The 15,879-nt window shown below is 35.2% G+C and overlaps 1 protein-coding gene across 1 annotated transcript in view; it reads left to right on the top strand.

The window, feature by feature from the left end:
* RYR3 (ryanodine receptor 3) overlaps positions 1-15,879 on the top strand; it is a 234,903-nt gene that overhangs the window by 117,988 nt on the left and 101,036 nt on the right. The window contains exons 39-41 of the mRNA XM_040601263.1: positions 1,147-1,284; positions 10,958-11,231; positions 13,128-13,242. Coding sequence (XP_040457197.1) covers positions 1,147-1,284; positions 10,958-11,231; positions 13,128-13,242 — 527 coding nt within the window. The remainder of the gene's footprint in view (positions 1-1,146; positions 1,285-10,957; positions 11,232-13,127; positions 13,243-15,879) is intronic.

Raw genomic sequence — 15,879 nt, 5'->3', positions numbered from 1 at the left:
TTTCCTCTCCTTATTAGCTGTGTTTCCTGTTCTTACTGTTTCCAGACTGACTGTAGCCTTCCTTCATTCTTCATTTTGCTTTTTTTTAATTTGCCCCGCCAGTCTCATTTACCCTATCCTTAAATTCCATACATAGTCTCCAATTTCAATTTCTAGTTCTTTCTTTCTTTCCCGCCACCTCTGAATGTCCTTCTTAGTCACTCCTAGTCATAACTTTAACTCCTTGCCCTTGGTAGCTGGCAGTGGCAAAGTTTCTCCAACCTAATACCACGTTTCAGATTTCCGTTCCTTTCTTTAGTTTCTTTTTTTAATACCAGTTTTAACCTCTGCAGATTATCCTATTTCCTCTGCTGCAGCTTGTATCTCTTCAGTATTCTATCTGGAAATCTTTTCCTTTTCCCAATTTCACTTTGACCAGCAGCCAAACAGCAAAAGCTTACATTTCAGTTCAGCACAATTAGCTCTGGTCTGAAGGGAACCTGCTTAGATGTTCTGTGCTTCTGCACATAACACATGTGGTATGTGATCATCACTAAGATGTGTGATAGATTTTTAAATGCTTTGAATGGTTGTGAAGCAATGCAGTGAACTGAACTGTATTAAACTATCTTGTAAAATGACATCCCATCTCATCGTACACATTTACTTGAAAAACATCTATTACTGGTGTAATCTCTGGACATCTGCCTTATTACAGATTTAAATTCAGTTAATATATTTGTTTGAGTGCTATATACCTTGACTGAAAAATTGTGTTATACTGTGACATACAGCCATATGTTTCCTTCTTTAGCTTACATTCTGCAATATGAAATAAAGGCTCACATATTTAATTGGATATGACGCTGAGTCAAAATTAATTGCCATAGTAGAATCTTCCAAGAATACCACCTCTTTGATCATAATACTGAAAAATATTACTATAAATATGGATATAAGGAGTATGTGTACTGAAATAAACTTAATTTGATGGGTGTTACTGTAGCTAACTTATTAACGCTACTGGCCTTACTACCTTGCTTTTCCTGTATGAAATTTGATGGTTTAAAAAAAAGTCCTGTAGGTATTTTGATATTGTTTAAATACTGAAAGAGTTAATTTTCAAAAGTTGAGTTTTGTTTCTAACCAGTTTTATTATTTGCTAAGGTATTCCACTAGAAGAGGAGGAAGAGGAAGAGGAAGATTCCTCCTTGACTGGAAAACTCCGTTCATTAATGTACAAAATCAAAGGTCCACCAAAAACTGCAAAAATAGAACCTAAGGAGGAAGAAGAGAAATCTCCTAGTAAGTTTTCTTTCCACATAAATACTTCTGTGATGCAAGTGCTAAAGGTGTATGCGGTCAACAAGGGTATATTTTCTAATAAAACTTTATAGTGGACTTAAGGAGGAGGCTACCTGTTTAAGTTCTTTCTGCCTCTTAGAACAGTTATCCTACATACTAAACAACTTACATGCATTGTTAAACAAGAAGTTAAAATGGGTGGAAGTTTTCAATCCAGATCATTAATTTTGAGGTTGAAAATTTGCATATTATTTACAAAGAAATGTAAAAAGTTAATTATGGCACCATAATCTAGACTCAAGAATTCCAAACTTGAGAAGTTTCCATGTATATGGCTTGATTTTTTTTAAAATGCAAAAATGTCTTTACAGATTAGCTTCATTTTTGTTGGCTGCATGAGAAGCTGTATGCATCTCAGTACTAAGATATATGTGACAAAATGGTTTTACAGTTCTTGTTTTTTGTATAAGAAGGGTAGGCTTTCACTTCTTTCACTTGATGATGGTGAATATATATATTCGTTAAAAACTAATAACTTGTTCTGATTTATCTCAAGTATCACATACAGGCACATTTCATACATATTTTCACATATCATACACATATCCACACCATACTCACTCTTACCATACCCTTTCTGAATTTAAGAATTTCTGAATTCAACATATTTGACTAATTAAACAGAAGAAACATCTTTATTATCTTAAGTACAAGTGCAAATGCTGCATTTATAAATGCTTAAGTTAACAGAACTTTCCAGAATTTAATATTGCTGTTTTTTATCCTGCTCTTTGCTTCTATATATCTTTAATTGTCTCTAAAACCATAGGGCAGAGAATAATACCACCTAGATATCATGAGTTTGCCTGGAAAGTTTTCTCTATATTTATAAATCTCATTGCCCTTTACAGTGAGATTTGATGTTGCTTAAACATACATGAAAAGAGCAGACACCATAGGAGAATATTATAGTGAAAGAAGACTGGGATATCCCTGTGTGTTTGCTGAGTAATAGTAAGCTATTAACATTTCGTAAAAATATAAATATTTCACTCAAAACACTTGAAAAGTCTGCGTATATGTTTTGAAACTAATAAGATAGGAGAGACAATTTAAGCCACAGACCTAGAAACAATATGTATGGGAGAATATATATTACATCACCGAAAACAGTCCTTCCGCCTAGTACAGCTGAATAAGCACACAGAGAACTGAGAGTAACTGTTGAAACAATACAATAATTTACTTAATGTTAATTAGCGTAATGGTATTTAAGAGTAAGCCACTGTTTTCAGATCTGTAATGCCCTGTTGCAAGTGATTCATAGAACCACAGTATGGCTGAGGCTGGAAGGAACCTTTGGAGGTCATGTGGTCCAACCCTGCTGCTCAAGCAAAGCAACTTAGAAAAGGTTGCCCAGGACCACATCGAGATGGCTTGTGAATATCTCCAAATATGAAGGCTCCACAACCTCCTTGGTCAATGTGTGCCAGTGCTCAGTCACCCCCAAAGTAAAAGTTTCTCCTTCTGCTCAGATGGACCCTCCTGTGTTTCAGTGTGTGCCCATTGCCTCTTGTCCCATCACTGGGCTCTGAAAAGAGCCTGCCTCTGTTTCCTTTACATCCTTCCCTCAGGTATTTATATACATTGACAAGGTGCCCCTGAGCCTTCTCTTCACTCAGCCAAACAGTCCAGGCTCTTTCTTGGCTAATGCTGAGCAGGTAGGCTGATGAGCTTTCTTAAAAAGGCCTGATACTACATGTTGCAAAGCACTGTGGAGGTTTGTTGGGCTTGATTCATATGATATATGTATCAGCTGACAACATATATAGCCATGTTGTATATTGCATTTAGAGAAAGCTGTGCAAAGCTTGACAGATGTTAATCAATGGAAGTTTTACCTAAATTACAGTTACTTCTTGTAAGAAACATAAATGTAGTTGAATCAAGGTTTTTCTACGTAGAGGAATGATGGATAAATACAGCACTGTAATTCATAGTTTTTGTAATACAAAAAGATGAGAAGTTTGTCTCTTCTGTAGAAAAGTGAATTAAAATAACATTTATTGTTATTTATACGCAAATGCCATATACTTGCTGTATTTCATATCTGTCACCTTGTTACCACGCCTAATGTCATAAATCAGGAAGAAAAGGAGACCAAGAATTTGTTTCAGCAAGTTTTCTTCACATTCTAACAACCAGATTCAGAAGCATTATCCAGCAAGTATTTGAATACTTACAGCGTATATGTTTTGTTATATACCTTTATACAGAGAAATAAGAGTGGGGTTTTTTTTGTTGGTTAGGTTTTTTTTACTGCATACAATCAATTTTAACTTGTGATTACTGCCAGAACTTACGAATAAGTGCTATACTGTATGCGAACCATTTTTGGTTCTTTGAAATGCTGGATTTTCAGAGAAAACAAGCACGTTCATAACTACAGAGAGATGCTATGTATAGCCGCTTGTCATTTCTTATAATGCTTTGAAGAATATTATTTAGTTAGTTAATGAATTTAAGAAAAAAATGCACGTGCATTAAGTAATTGATAATTGCACAGAGTCATTTTAGCAATGGAAAGCTGAAAATAGACTATTGCATGTATTATTGGTGTCTCAAAGATACGCTACTTATAATTAAAGGAAGGACTGAAATAACAAATGTTACAGATACCTCCCTGTGGCATTTGTTACAGAGGTTAGTTCAATGTCTTTGCTACTTGAGAGCAAAATTGAGCTTATTTGTAAATGGAAGACAGGAAAGCCTACACATATCCTGAAGTTATCTCAAGTTCTGTCTGCTTCAGTTGAGTAGCAATTTGTCATTATTATTTCATCTCTGCAATATTTCATGTTGCGTTTTGCAGGTATATTGTTCTTTTGGTTCTAATTCCTCTAATAAATTATTGTAGCTGTTTCTGTTACCAGCAGGGAAAGACTAGTAGCCAAAGTGTTCACATTCCTTTTTAATACTACCTTTTCTTAGGGTATGTGTACACACAAATGTACATACATGCATGCAAACACCCCAAAACACTTGAAATCATAGATGTTTTATTCTGAGCAGTATTCCTGTACATGTAGATTCTCTTACCCTATACCCCAACACAGGAGGAGTGATCTTATTCTAAATAGGCAAGATGGGTTCTGTGCTTGCAGTTCCTCTGTCATCTGCATGACTATTTTGTTGAGCCTCTGAGCAGCAAACCTGCCTTTCACTGCCGTGTATTATCCCCAGTGAGATTAATCTATAGTGTGAATCTCGGAAATTTTGTCTTTGCTGTCATGCGTTTATGAGCTTTCAGTCCTTAGTAGTGACTGTGGACGGTGAGGAATAAGGCAGGAAAAAAGTCTTATTTCCTCCAGGTGTTCCTTTAGAAGATAAAGTTTTGCTGAGGTTTCTTGTTGCCTTTGTGAATCAAGATTGGCTTTTGCCAGCTCTGAGTTTCTATAACACCATACAAATACCACTTGCAAAATTGTACAAGTGACCTGAAGTTGGTCTTCCAACCAACAATGGTAGTAAATGCTCCTCTTCTAATTCCCATTTGCTCAGTTTGGCAATCAGTCCTTGTGCTGACCTAGAATAGTTAATTTCATTTCCTACTTAATAATTTCATCAGGATTTGTGTGACATTAGACAGCAATGCTATTTTATAACTCAGGACACCTCTTACATGAACTGCCTGTTCTGTAAAACACCAGAGAGGGTTTATCCTGTCCTAAAAGCATCTTTGGATCTGTTAAGCTTGATACTAGGTTGTAAATACATTAAATCTTATAATAATTTCATGTGCTGCACAAAGATAGGTCTGCTGACTGGGCTTTATTCTCCAGTGACTCATCTGTCAGCATCTGCTTTCTAAAGAGAAATGGTAGTAGGACCTACTCAATATCTGGGAAGTATCATTTCTTCTTCAGGCTTCATGTGAATTCTGTTGTCATGAATCAGGAAGCATTCACGCCTAAAGCCCCAGGGCACATGGTATCTGGCCCTTGGAACAGAGCAGGTTATTTATTTCATGTACTGGAGTTTTTGGTCACAAGAAATGCAGGTTGGACAAATGATTCTAGAAATTTCAGATAATCTCTTCAGGTTTGGGCTTCCCCTTGGAGTGATGCATAGTACTAATATGTATATGAACTCATTCAAACGACAATGAAAAAATATATAATATTTACATTATATTAAATTATATTTATTATATTATATTCTTGAATGTAGCTGGAGACTGTGAGGTATGCAGTCCATGTGTAAAATTCTCTTGTACGCCCCAGGAAATTTGGAATTCAGAGAGTGAAACAAATGGGTGCCTGAGGTACCCCCATCCTCTTGTATGCATGAAGATGGGTTGTGATTAGCATGGTGTGTACGTGTTGCCAAGGCTAAAAGTCTCTGGCCTTGAGCATCTGGTTATACATACTCAGCGTTTGAATATTCATAGGAAGGAACTAGTGTCTATAAAAAAGTCTTCCTTTCCTCTAAGCATGCATTCATATCTACTCACAAATGGACTTTTATGTTAGGAGAGGAATGCCAGAAATTTAAACTAGTGTTAATAATGAATTAGTAAAATTTGTTTTTAAAGCAAGCTATAACTCAGAGACTAAACACATTGAGGCAATAAATTAATGTTAGTTATGATAATGTGACTTTTGTAACTGTCAAGTCATACTTTATATAAGGCATATATATGGGGTACTCATCATACAGTCTTGAAAGATTGTTAAGGCACTGCAATTTCTTGTTAAAACTTAAAAATTGGAAAAACATTAGTAACTATTTTAGCTGGTTGTCAATGTCACCATGCCCAATATTCACGTTGCTCCCAGCTTCTGTTACAGGTTAAATGTACTGGCCTGCCCATCACCTCTCTCCACATGCCAGAGGCTTGTAGTGTGATAAAAGTAGTAGTACCCTTACACATAAGAAATGGCAAAGAAAGACTTTTTATTTAAGCTAGTGAGTGACATGTATACTCTAGTTTTTCTGCAGGTAGAAATGAAAGGAGATCAATGATTTTGTGCATGCGTTTTGGGAATAGAAACTATGGCTGTCAGGCTCACTTAACACTAGGGCTTTTCAGGTGCTTCTGACTTAGGGAAGATATCTGCTATTGTAATACAAATCTTTCATGTAGAACCATATATTTGGAAGGTATATACTTGATTATTGGTCCTAGAACAGAAATCAGGAAGTAGAATTTACTGGCTTGAACAAATACCCTAATTCAGTTCCCATGTTTAAACAATAAACCATGGGTCTTTCAAAGTGAACTTAGTGTGTATATATGAGAACGTTTATGTGAAAAGGTTAAGTCTCTGTTGGATAATAACCACTACATGTTCAAGGGGAAGAAAAAAAAAAAAGATGTGATTGTAACGTTAAGTTGAAAAATCTTTGCTTGTGTCCTTTGAGACTTTGTTCCTTAGAGTGCTACTTATACTGAAACCACAGAATGTAACTTAGTAGTTGTTACTTACAATAGACTTCACGCTGGCTGTGGGCTCCATTTCTTTTGTTGCTTGTTTTTTAAATTTTGGTTACAGAATGTTTGGTTGCAGTACAGTACATTTGTTACTTATTAGCAGTCAAAAAGAATAGCAGATTTTTCTATTGTTGAGATCGCATTTGTTGAGATCGCTGGAGTCATCGCATTTGATTGTTTCTCATCTGTTATCTTTTGGGTGAGTTGCAAGGAGATCTTTTTTTTCTCAAGTGAAGCAAACACAGGAGCTTCTCAGTTTCAGTACAGGGCAAAAGAGGTGGGAAGGAAACAGCAGATCCCTGTGACAATATATCTGAATACAAAAAGACACTCTAAGCAGACTGCTAAACCTAAATTAAGACGTACAGGTGTAAGAGCAGCCTAGAAGGAATTATTCTCTTATTTCCTAATTTTTTTAACTCTAATGCCTCTTAAAGTTTATTAATAAAGTGGTTGTCAAATTTCACAAGTGTTTTTGGCTTTCCTCTTTGCAGGAGTTCAGTTAGAAGTCCTCAGAGTGTACTGCCGTGCTTAGATGTGGGCAAGTATGTGTAAGCGGCTGAGAGTGGCAACTTGAGAAGCCTTTAGTGTTAAGTAGTAGAAACCAGACTGCAAAGTTCTGTATTTAAAAAAAAAAAAATCAGATAAGAAATTAATACTGAGCATAAGCTTTATATGTTCGGAGGTAGAAACACTAAGCAGCCCCTAAAGTTTTGGAATATTATGGGTAAGACAGGTGTAATGATTCAGATCCATCCATCCCAATACCTGGTTTCAAACAGTGACCACAAATGGTTATCTAGGGACAAGTAAGAATGAAACAATCAGATATGATACTTACCACTTTAATACTGTCCCAGTCTCCATTTATCTTCGGCTCTGGAGATTTCCTGACTCTGAAGAGGTTTATCTTTGTATATCCCCATTGTACCTTTCTGGCAGATACTTGTGTAGTCTCCATTTGAGCAAATGTGAACTTTTAGCGTCTGCTACATTTTTGGCAGGGAGTTTCAGGATTCTGTCATCCATTACATGAAGACACACCTTTCTTTTTGGCTTAGCTCCTGCCTTGTGAATGTGCTTTATTTGAAGGCCTCTTCTTGTGTGGGATGAAAAGGTGTGACTGAACTGTGGTTTAACATAATGGCATAATGTATTCTGCTTTAAACATTGGTTTCTTAACATCATGGCTTTTGATTTGATCTTTTTGACTGTCAGTGGATTTTAGTTGATACTGATAATTGAACTAGTTTTATAAGATAAGGGACCTCTCCCTCTTAGAGATATTCAAAAACCATCTAGAACACAGTCCTAGACAACTGGCTGAAGGTGGCCCTGCTTGACCATGGGCATTGGACCATATGACCCCCAAAGGTCCCTTCTAAACTCAACTATTCTGTGATTCTGTGATTTTCTTGGATCTATCTGCCAGATCTTATCTTTGTTAACACCTCATTGTTATATTTATAAATGAAGACTGTATTTTCCTACCCTATTTTATTTATAGTTACTTTTTTAAACATGAATTTCATCACCATTTTATTACCCAGTTCTGTCCATGTAAGTTCTAATTATTTTTGGGTTTTTTTCAGTTACACCCATTTATAACTTTCTATCATCAAACTTGTTTGCATCTGTTTATCCCCTTTTCAGGTCTTTTAGGGAAGGAAGATTCTTAACATCACAGAACACAGCATGGATATATGCAGAACTTCACCTCTGTTTCTCCCTCTTTGTGACCACTACCATTTAGTTCTGCCCTCCATTTCTTATCTTCCGACCAAAAATTCATTCATGCAAGAACATGGCTAATTGATTTCCCAAGGCTATTTGCCTTACTACCTAAAAGTAATTACATATAGCAATATGATACTTAAAAGTTTATCAGAAGAAAAAAAATCAAAACCTTCAAAGGTATTAAAACCTAAGAAACACTAACACTTTTTATGGAGAAACATTTTCAAAACTCCAGAGAGAAGCTCTAAAATACACAAGACCATTTTGTTGCACTTACACATAGAAAACTCTGCACAGGCAATTCAATATCAGGGAAACAATTTGGTTTTCACTTCTTTATTTTATGAGAATGTGTTTCTTGTGCAATATTATGTTTGTACTAAAACTTGTAATACGTTTTTAGTTACATGTATAAATATCTGACAGTTAAATGTATAAAATTGCCCTCATAATTTAGTAAGTTCAAATAATATTTTGTAGCTAACGTGGAAAATACTATTTAGAGTGAATCATATGGTATTTTCCCTCATTGAACCAAAAAAAAAAATTCAAAAATATGACATTATTTTGAAAGTAATAGTCCTTTCAATCCAACAAAAAATATTTATTTCTGGCAGTACTAAGGAAATGAGGAACTAGATTTGTAGAGCAAAAAGACAAAAATTTGTCACAGTCTGTCCTTTAGCCTTGTGAGAGCAGCCATCACTTGAGATATCAAAGACCTAATGTCATTTCACAGGAGGAAACCTTAACTCCTTCTGGAGTTTACCACTTCAGGTTGCTCTTTAGCCTATGTTTATCCCTTTCACCCCTATCAGAAAGCCAGAGTAAGTAATTGTGTTCTTTAATAAGATCATTGAGTTTCTGACGTAAGAAGTGTGTTATATTTTTGGAACCAGAAATCAGTGACACTTGATGAGTTGGAAGGTTATAGGAAATTATTAGTTATTCTGGGAAAGAAGAGTTTAGTGCAAGAATCAAAGAAAAGGAGAGTGCCTTGTTGCACTGAAAGAAGAAATTGTAGAAAGTTATATGGTGTTTTGGAACTAAGCTTATTTATGTTTTCAGTTATAACATGCCTCTAAGAATAGGGCTGTCTTAATGAAATACAGAATCTGCCCCACAGAAAAGAACCTGTTTATTGAACAAATTCTGAGTATTAATGATGGTTTTCTTTAAATACATCAAGTAAACTGTAAGGGAGGAGAGTTAGCAAGTGAAAGGATAGTGTAGACACAAAAATAAATAGATATACACTAGCTATAAACACTTTTGTTCTGGAAATTGGGAGGGGGCAGTTCTTACAATTGGAAGAACTTTGGGAAAGTCAGAAGGTGACATTGCTGGAAATAGAGAAAAGAAACTTGTAGTATTGTTTTAAGACAGAAGGTGATTATTCATGTTCTACTGTTATCAACCAACAACGTTTGTTGGAACAACGACTGGAATATGTGTTTAGTTTTCAGGTGAATTTCCTAAACTCTGAGCTCAGAAAAATTGTTTTCAGGGTCATTGAATGTGAAACGTGTACAACAGAACTGCTTCAAGCAATATGCACTGTGTAGTTCCAAACAGTATTATTTCTTTAGAAAATGTATTTCCAAGTGACAATGACTTTCCCCAAACAGATGGGAAATACAGAGTAAATTCTATTCTAACTCAGTTTGCATATCCTACTCCTTAGTGTGTTTTCATCATCATATGTTTCTGAGATGTTTCTAAGTAGATCATCACTTTGAAGACAGTGTAGGTCCTTTATTTGAACAACAATATAGCTAAATATTCTTCAAGTGAATAAGCAGCAAAAGTGGCTTAAGCCATCCTGGGTAGGTCCTGAATTGGGTATTTGATTTAAAAAGGTGGCTATCTCATCCCCCTTTCTGGCAGTTTTGTAAGTTTAGAACATACTTCATCCTTGTGCCCCCCACAACAAAATTGATTGGCAAGCTGAGCACACATTCATGAATATTTCTGCTGTAATTTGAACTCATACTTGCCAGTCAATAAACTGTTTACTGAAATTTTAATTACCAATTTCTGCATTCAAAACCTAGGCTGATGATCATCAAAATATGATGTTTCTTTGGCATTATAAAATTAGATTTCAGTCATTCCTAATGAAAAGGTGTTTTTGCTGCACTTAGTGCTATTTTATAATCTTGATCTAGAAATTAAGGATAAATCAAAAGTTTAAATATAACATCTAACTTACAAGTCATGATCAACTAAGTTTTCATTGCTGACATTGACTTGAACACTAAGTAGGTGTTTCTTATCTTGAAAGACCTAAAAATTATTTTTCCAGTTGAAAAATCTTTTTAACTCTGCTTGTGTTCTTTTGCCTCATTGTCTACTGTTATCTAATATTCTACTTTTATACATATTTTTGACACTTTTTTTTGTTGTAATAGCTAGTAACTTCTTCTGTATTTTATCTTTTAGCTACACTGAAAGAACTTATATCCCAGACTATGGTGCGCTGGTCCCAGGAAGATCAGATTCAAGATCCAGAATTAGTTCGGATTATGTACACCCTCCTTCGTAGGCAATATGACAGCATTGGTGAGCTACTGCAAGCCCTGAGGAAAGCATACACTATTAGTGCTGCCTCTGTCAAAGACACCATTAATCTGCTTGCAGCACTGGGCCAGATTCGCTCACTTCTTAGTGTCAGGATGGGAAAAGAGGAGGAATTGCTAATGATTAATGGATTAGGGTATGTAATTCACGTAATTTTATTTTTAAGTTTGTATAGAGCTTTTTTGTTATATTATTAAATCTTTTCATTTTAGATCCTCAATGAAAATTACTACTGTACTAAAATGCAGATATGTTTTAGAAATTTTGATTTGCCTAGATATTTCCCAGATGGCTCCAATTGATCTCTAGCAGTATCAAATGTGTCAAAGTTTCTGGGAACTAAAGTATTTTCTTGTCTAAAGAAAATTGACTCCTTTTGCTATAGTTAAGCCTAATGCTTAAAGCTTCATCAAAGTACATGTTTTGGCAGCTCTGGAGAAAACAAGTAAATTAAATCTTTATTGGTGTCAATACCACATCTTTCCCAAACTCAAAGCTCACATTATATTTCATGCATGAGTAAATAAACTTGCTGGTGTCTTTTTAATTGGAAAGTTTGTGCAAGCAGTTAAGATTGCAGTTAAGCTAAGAACCAGCAAAGTGTTGTGATCTGAAAATTTTCAGATTGGTTAGTAATTATTATGTCATCATCAGTGCCAACTTAAAGTATTTGAACATGGAAGACTGATTATTTTATCCTTAATTACATTAGAATTATAAGAAATTGTCTTTATGTAATGCCTACTGATGTGAGAATATTTTTTTCTGTCTTTGCTATGAAATTACCACTGTTAAGCAGCTGTATTATGGTACATGCCTGCATGTCTGTTGCACCTCCTAGGTGAATAATTGCTGGATTAGGCTATTTAATGTTGGAAGGGGGAAAAAAATCACAGAAAATTAATTACTTCAATTAAAATCATGTATTTAAAAAGAGAGAAAATGATAGTATGATTACCTAAAAACTGTATTTATTTGTCCTTCGTCAAGAACATTGAACAGTTTCTCTCTTTTACAATAGTTGCAAGGAACTTCCATTACTCTGACTTCCATTACTCTATTTCTTTTTAAAAATTGTATTGCTTTTGTAAAAATTGCAAAGAATAATCTCTTTGGTTGAACTGAGCAAGTCATGTAACAATTCATTAGTATGCAACGGTATTACCTTTGTCCCTGATGCTGTTTGTAAAGTTGCTGAGAATTCTAGGAGGGATAAAGAGTAAGTTTTGTCTAAACTTGGCATGCGTGTAAGGCCCTTCCCAGAGGTGCTGTATTATGAGTCATTCCATTCCCAGTTTTCTTTATTTCTTTAAAGCATGCATGATGTCTATTATTTGCCATTTGTTTTTAACAGGCTGACCTAAAATGTTAGAAATCCTTGGATTCAAGTTGAAACACATAAATTGTGTTCTGGATTATGAAACCAAACAGGAAATTCTAGAACATGTTGAGAGGATGGTGGGCAGAGTGAAAATGTTAAAATATTCATGTTTAAGGGGATTGCATGCCATTTTACATCTTCTGACAGATGGTCTTGATTTTGGAAATATTGATGAAACACATTTAACAGCTAACCTAGAATATTAAGTCTATTTACTGTCTTCTACCTTGTGAACTGAGAAAATTAATTAAGAGGCGTTACTGCAGGGGCAATATTAGATTTAGATTTGATCACCATTCTCTACTTAAAACATAACAGAATATATCCTTTCTCACTTAGATCACCACGGAATATATTTTTTCTTTAAACAGAACAGATGGTAAGAGCAATTGAAAGATGAAGAAATGTGATTTTGAAATAATTTAAAAGTTTGGATTTTTATTATATAGAATTCATGAAAATTAGAGGAATGACAGCATATTGAAATGTAAAGCATTTAGTTGTCAGGTGTTTTTGTATTATTCTGAAATCTAAGAATTTAATATTATTTTATAGTGAATGCTTATTTCTGAAATTTATAATAATGTGTCATTGCTTTAAATTAAAATGGTGTTTCTTAAAAACACATTATTCCCTTTTTTTCCATTTTAGGGATATAATGAACAACAAGGTGTTTTATCAGCATCCTAACTTAATGAGAGTCTTGGGCATGCATGAGACTGTTATGGATGTGATGGTGAATGTGCTTGGAGGAGACAAATCTCAGGTAATTTCACCATAATTTTATTGAGTGTTTTGCATTTTGAACGTTTCCAAAAGTATGCTAGGATGTTTAAGAGGAAGTATGTGAAGAAAATTAAATCCCCCTCATGTAAGACAAATTTTGCTTGTCCAAATTGAAATATCGATTACTGTTAAAAATAGAACAGCTTTTACATTACTAGAGGGAGAAGCCCAGCATTCTAGAACTTGATTTTTAAAAAGTGACTGGGAGGTTATATGTGTATCACTTGTCTTTTAATAGGACTTAAAAAGATTTTGTTCTTATTTTAAATTAAATATATACATTAGTGCATTTATGGAAGGCATAGCTCTGCTAGGAAAATATAGCTTTTCATCTTAGATGAGATGTTATTAGCAATAAACTATAGTAAGAGACTAAATCTACTTTAATTTTGAATGCTCAAATTTAAATACTTGATAATTTTCTTGCAGTGTTGTATTTTCCAATTTCTTAGTGTTATGCTTGAATACATATGTATTAGTTGAAAAGCAGAGTGGTGCACATTTTGAAAAGCCTAACTTTAGGCTACTGTATTTAGGCTGCTGAAAAAAGTCAGAAGTGAAGTGGGCTTGTCTTCATTCCTCGCTTTGTTTATGCCTGATATTTTTATCTTGTTGACTCCCTCCCAAAAATAAGGGTCTTCTCTGATCCCAGTACTGCTTATCTTGTTTTGTTTTGCCTGGCCACTCATTCTTACATATTGGGAACAATTTTCAGCCCATTTTACCACCCAGTGCTTACCCTTGTCTCTGTCTGGCAGCTTTTTATAACTTGAATGCCTTCTATGTGCAGCTACACCCCTCTTTCTTTGCTTCTTTGGTCACATAGCTATATACTTCTATAAAACACTTATCCATCATGTTTGGCTATACTGTCACACTGTTATAAGTATTCACTGCTTTTAGTTATTCTGTTTTAATATGCTCACATTTGAGTTCAAGGCAAGTCTAAATTATTTATAAGAGGATTAATACTTTAGTAATGTATAGGTGTCACAACCCTCTGTTTTTACTACAATGTGTACATATAGTCAAAGGTGACAAAAAAACCACCCAACAAACAACGAAAAAAACAAATCCAAACCCAAAACAACCCCACAATGCCTTCTAATTCTAATGAAAAAGTTTTCATAGAAAATTTTACTAACACAGATCTACAAAAATAATTTATAGACTTACCATGGTACTCTTCAAAGGGAATGCAGACCTAGAAAATTACTTAGTAACCTGATGTTGCAGCATTTAATGTGTCTGGCCACCCAAAATGTCTATTTTATGTCTCTTTCTTTATGAAATGCCTGGGGAGAGTTAAAGTTCTCAGAAGGAATCCAAAACTTCGCCTATTGGACTGGAACTGGCGTAGGAATAGAAATCTTATGAAGAAATATGGACGAGAAATAGGGTGTGTTTGGGATTTGATCTATTCCATACCGCTGCTTCATTTCACCTGGTGTGGAAACTTCCAGATAGTCATGATTCAGAACCCATAATTTTCTTATGGAGTCACAGGGCTACAGTCATGTTATGAAATAACACAGCAAGGCTTATTAACAAAGAGTTTTGCACACCGTTAGCACAAACTTTAGATGTTGCAGTGGGGAGATTTCACAGAACAAAGCATTTGGCAGGGAGCTGTACAGGCAGAGAAGTGTTGCTTCTGAGTTCCAAGCCTTAAGGTTTCCTTCATAAGAACGGCAGTCTTGCAGGGAGAGAAAATACTATTAAAACTATTGTTATCTGCTGTCTGTTGATCTTCTGCTAGTGTGCTTAACTTCTAATCTGGCAGAGAAATCTCCTTGAAAGGCTGTTGACCCTAGGTGGAACCACCGGTCTGTAATCTGGTAAAGGTATATGTTTGTGCATGCTGTGGATCTTTCACTCTGCCAGGTAAGGTATTCTTTTGAATGAAGACTAGGGCCAGAAATGGTGAGCATGATTTGGCCAGCTATGGGTTTGTACACTCTTTTGAAATTCTCTGTGGGTTTGTCCAGTGAGTTGCTGGTATACAGTTCAAGTATTGTGGTGGCATCAGGCACCAGAACACTGCTTTTCCTGCTTTCAGGGAAGTTCCTCACAGCTAGATTATTAGTATGTTCCCTTTTGTTTTCCCTTTCCAGCTTCATGGACATTTTCTGTTCGGTGTTGTAGCTTCAAGAGATGGAATGAGCAACCATGCAATGTAGTCTCTGGTTTTGGTTTAGGGATTGGGCATTTTCCCTGGTTGTGGCAGCAGATGGTTTAACCTAGATCTCCAGATTCTTGGTTAAGTCATTTTATCATGAGGCTGTACTGAGATATGTACTGAGTGTTACAGCTCACACCTCTCTGAAGGAATGGTAAGAAGGTAAAAAATTGTCAGTTCAAACTGAAGAAAATCTATGTCAGGCTTCTTTCCAGCTGTGCTATTAATAAATGAGTCAGAAAGAGATGAGATCTGTGGAATATGGTGTGACTGAATGTAACTCTGTACCTTAGAAGTACTTTGCTGGTACTGACTAACAAAACACTGGAAAGATACTTCATTGCTGAAACGTATATCCCAGAAAATAGTTGGGCAAGCTTTCAGCATTTCCATCACAGTTAGGTTTTAGTGTGTATCTTAATGCCAAAAATAGTTACT

This window comes from Falco naumanni, chromosome 7 (genome assembly GCF_017639655.2).
Source record: "Falco naumanni isolate bFalNau1 chromosome 7, bFalNau1.pat, whole genome shotgun sequence".
Lineage (NCBI taxonomy): Eukaryota > Metazoa > Chordata > Aves > Falconiformes > Falconidae > Falco > Falco naumanni.
This window is presented reverse-complemented; position numbering and strand designations above follow the sequence as displayed.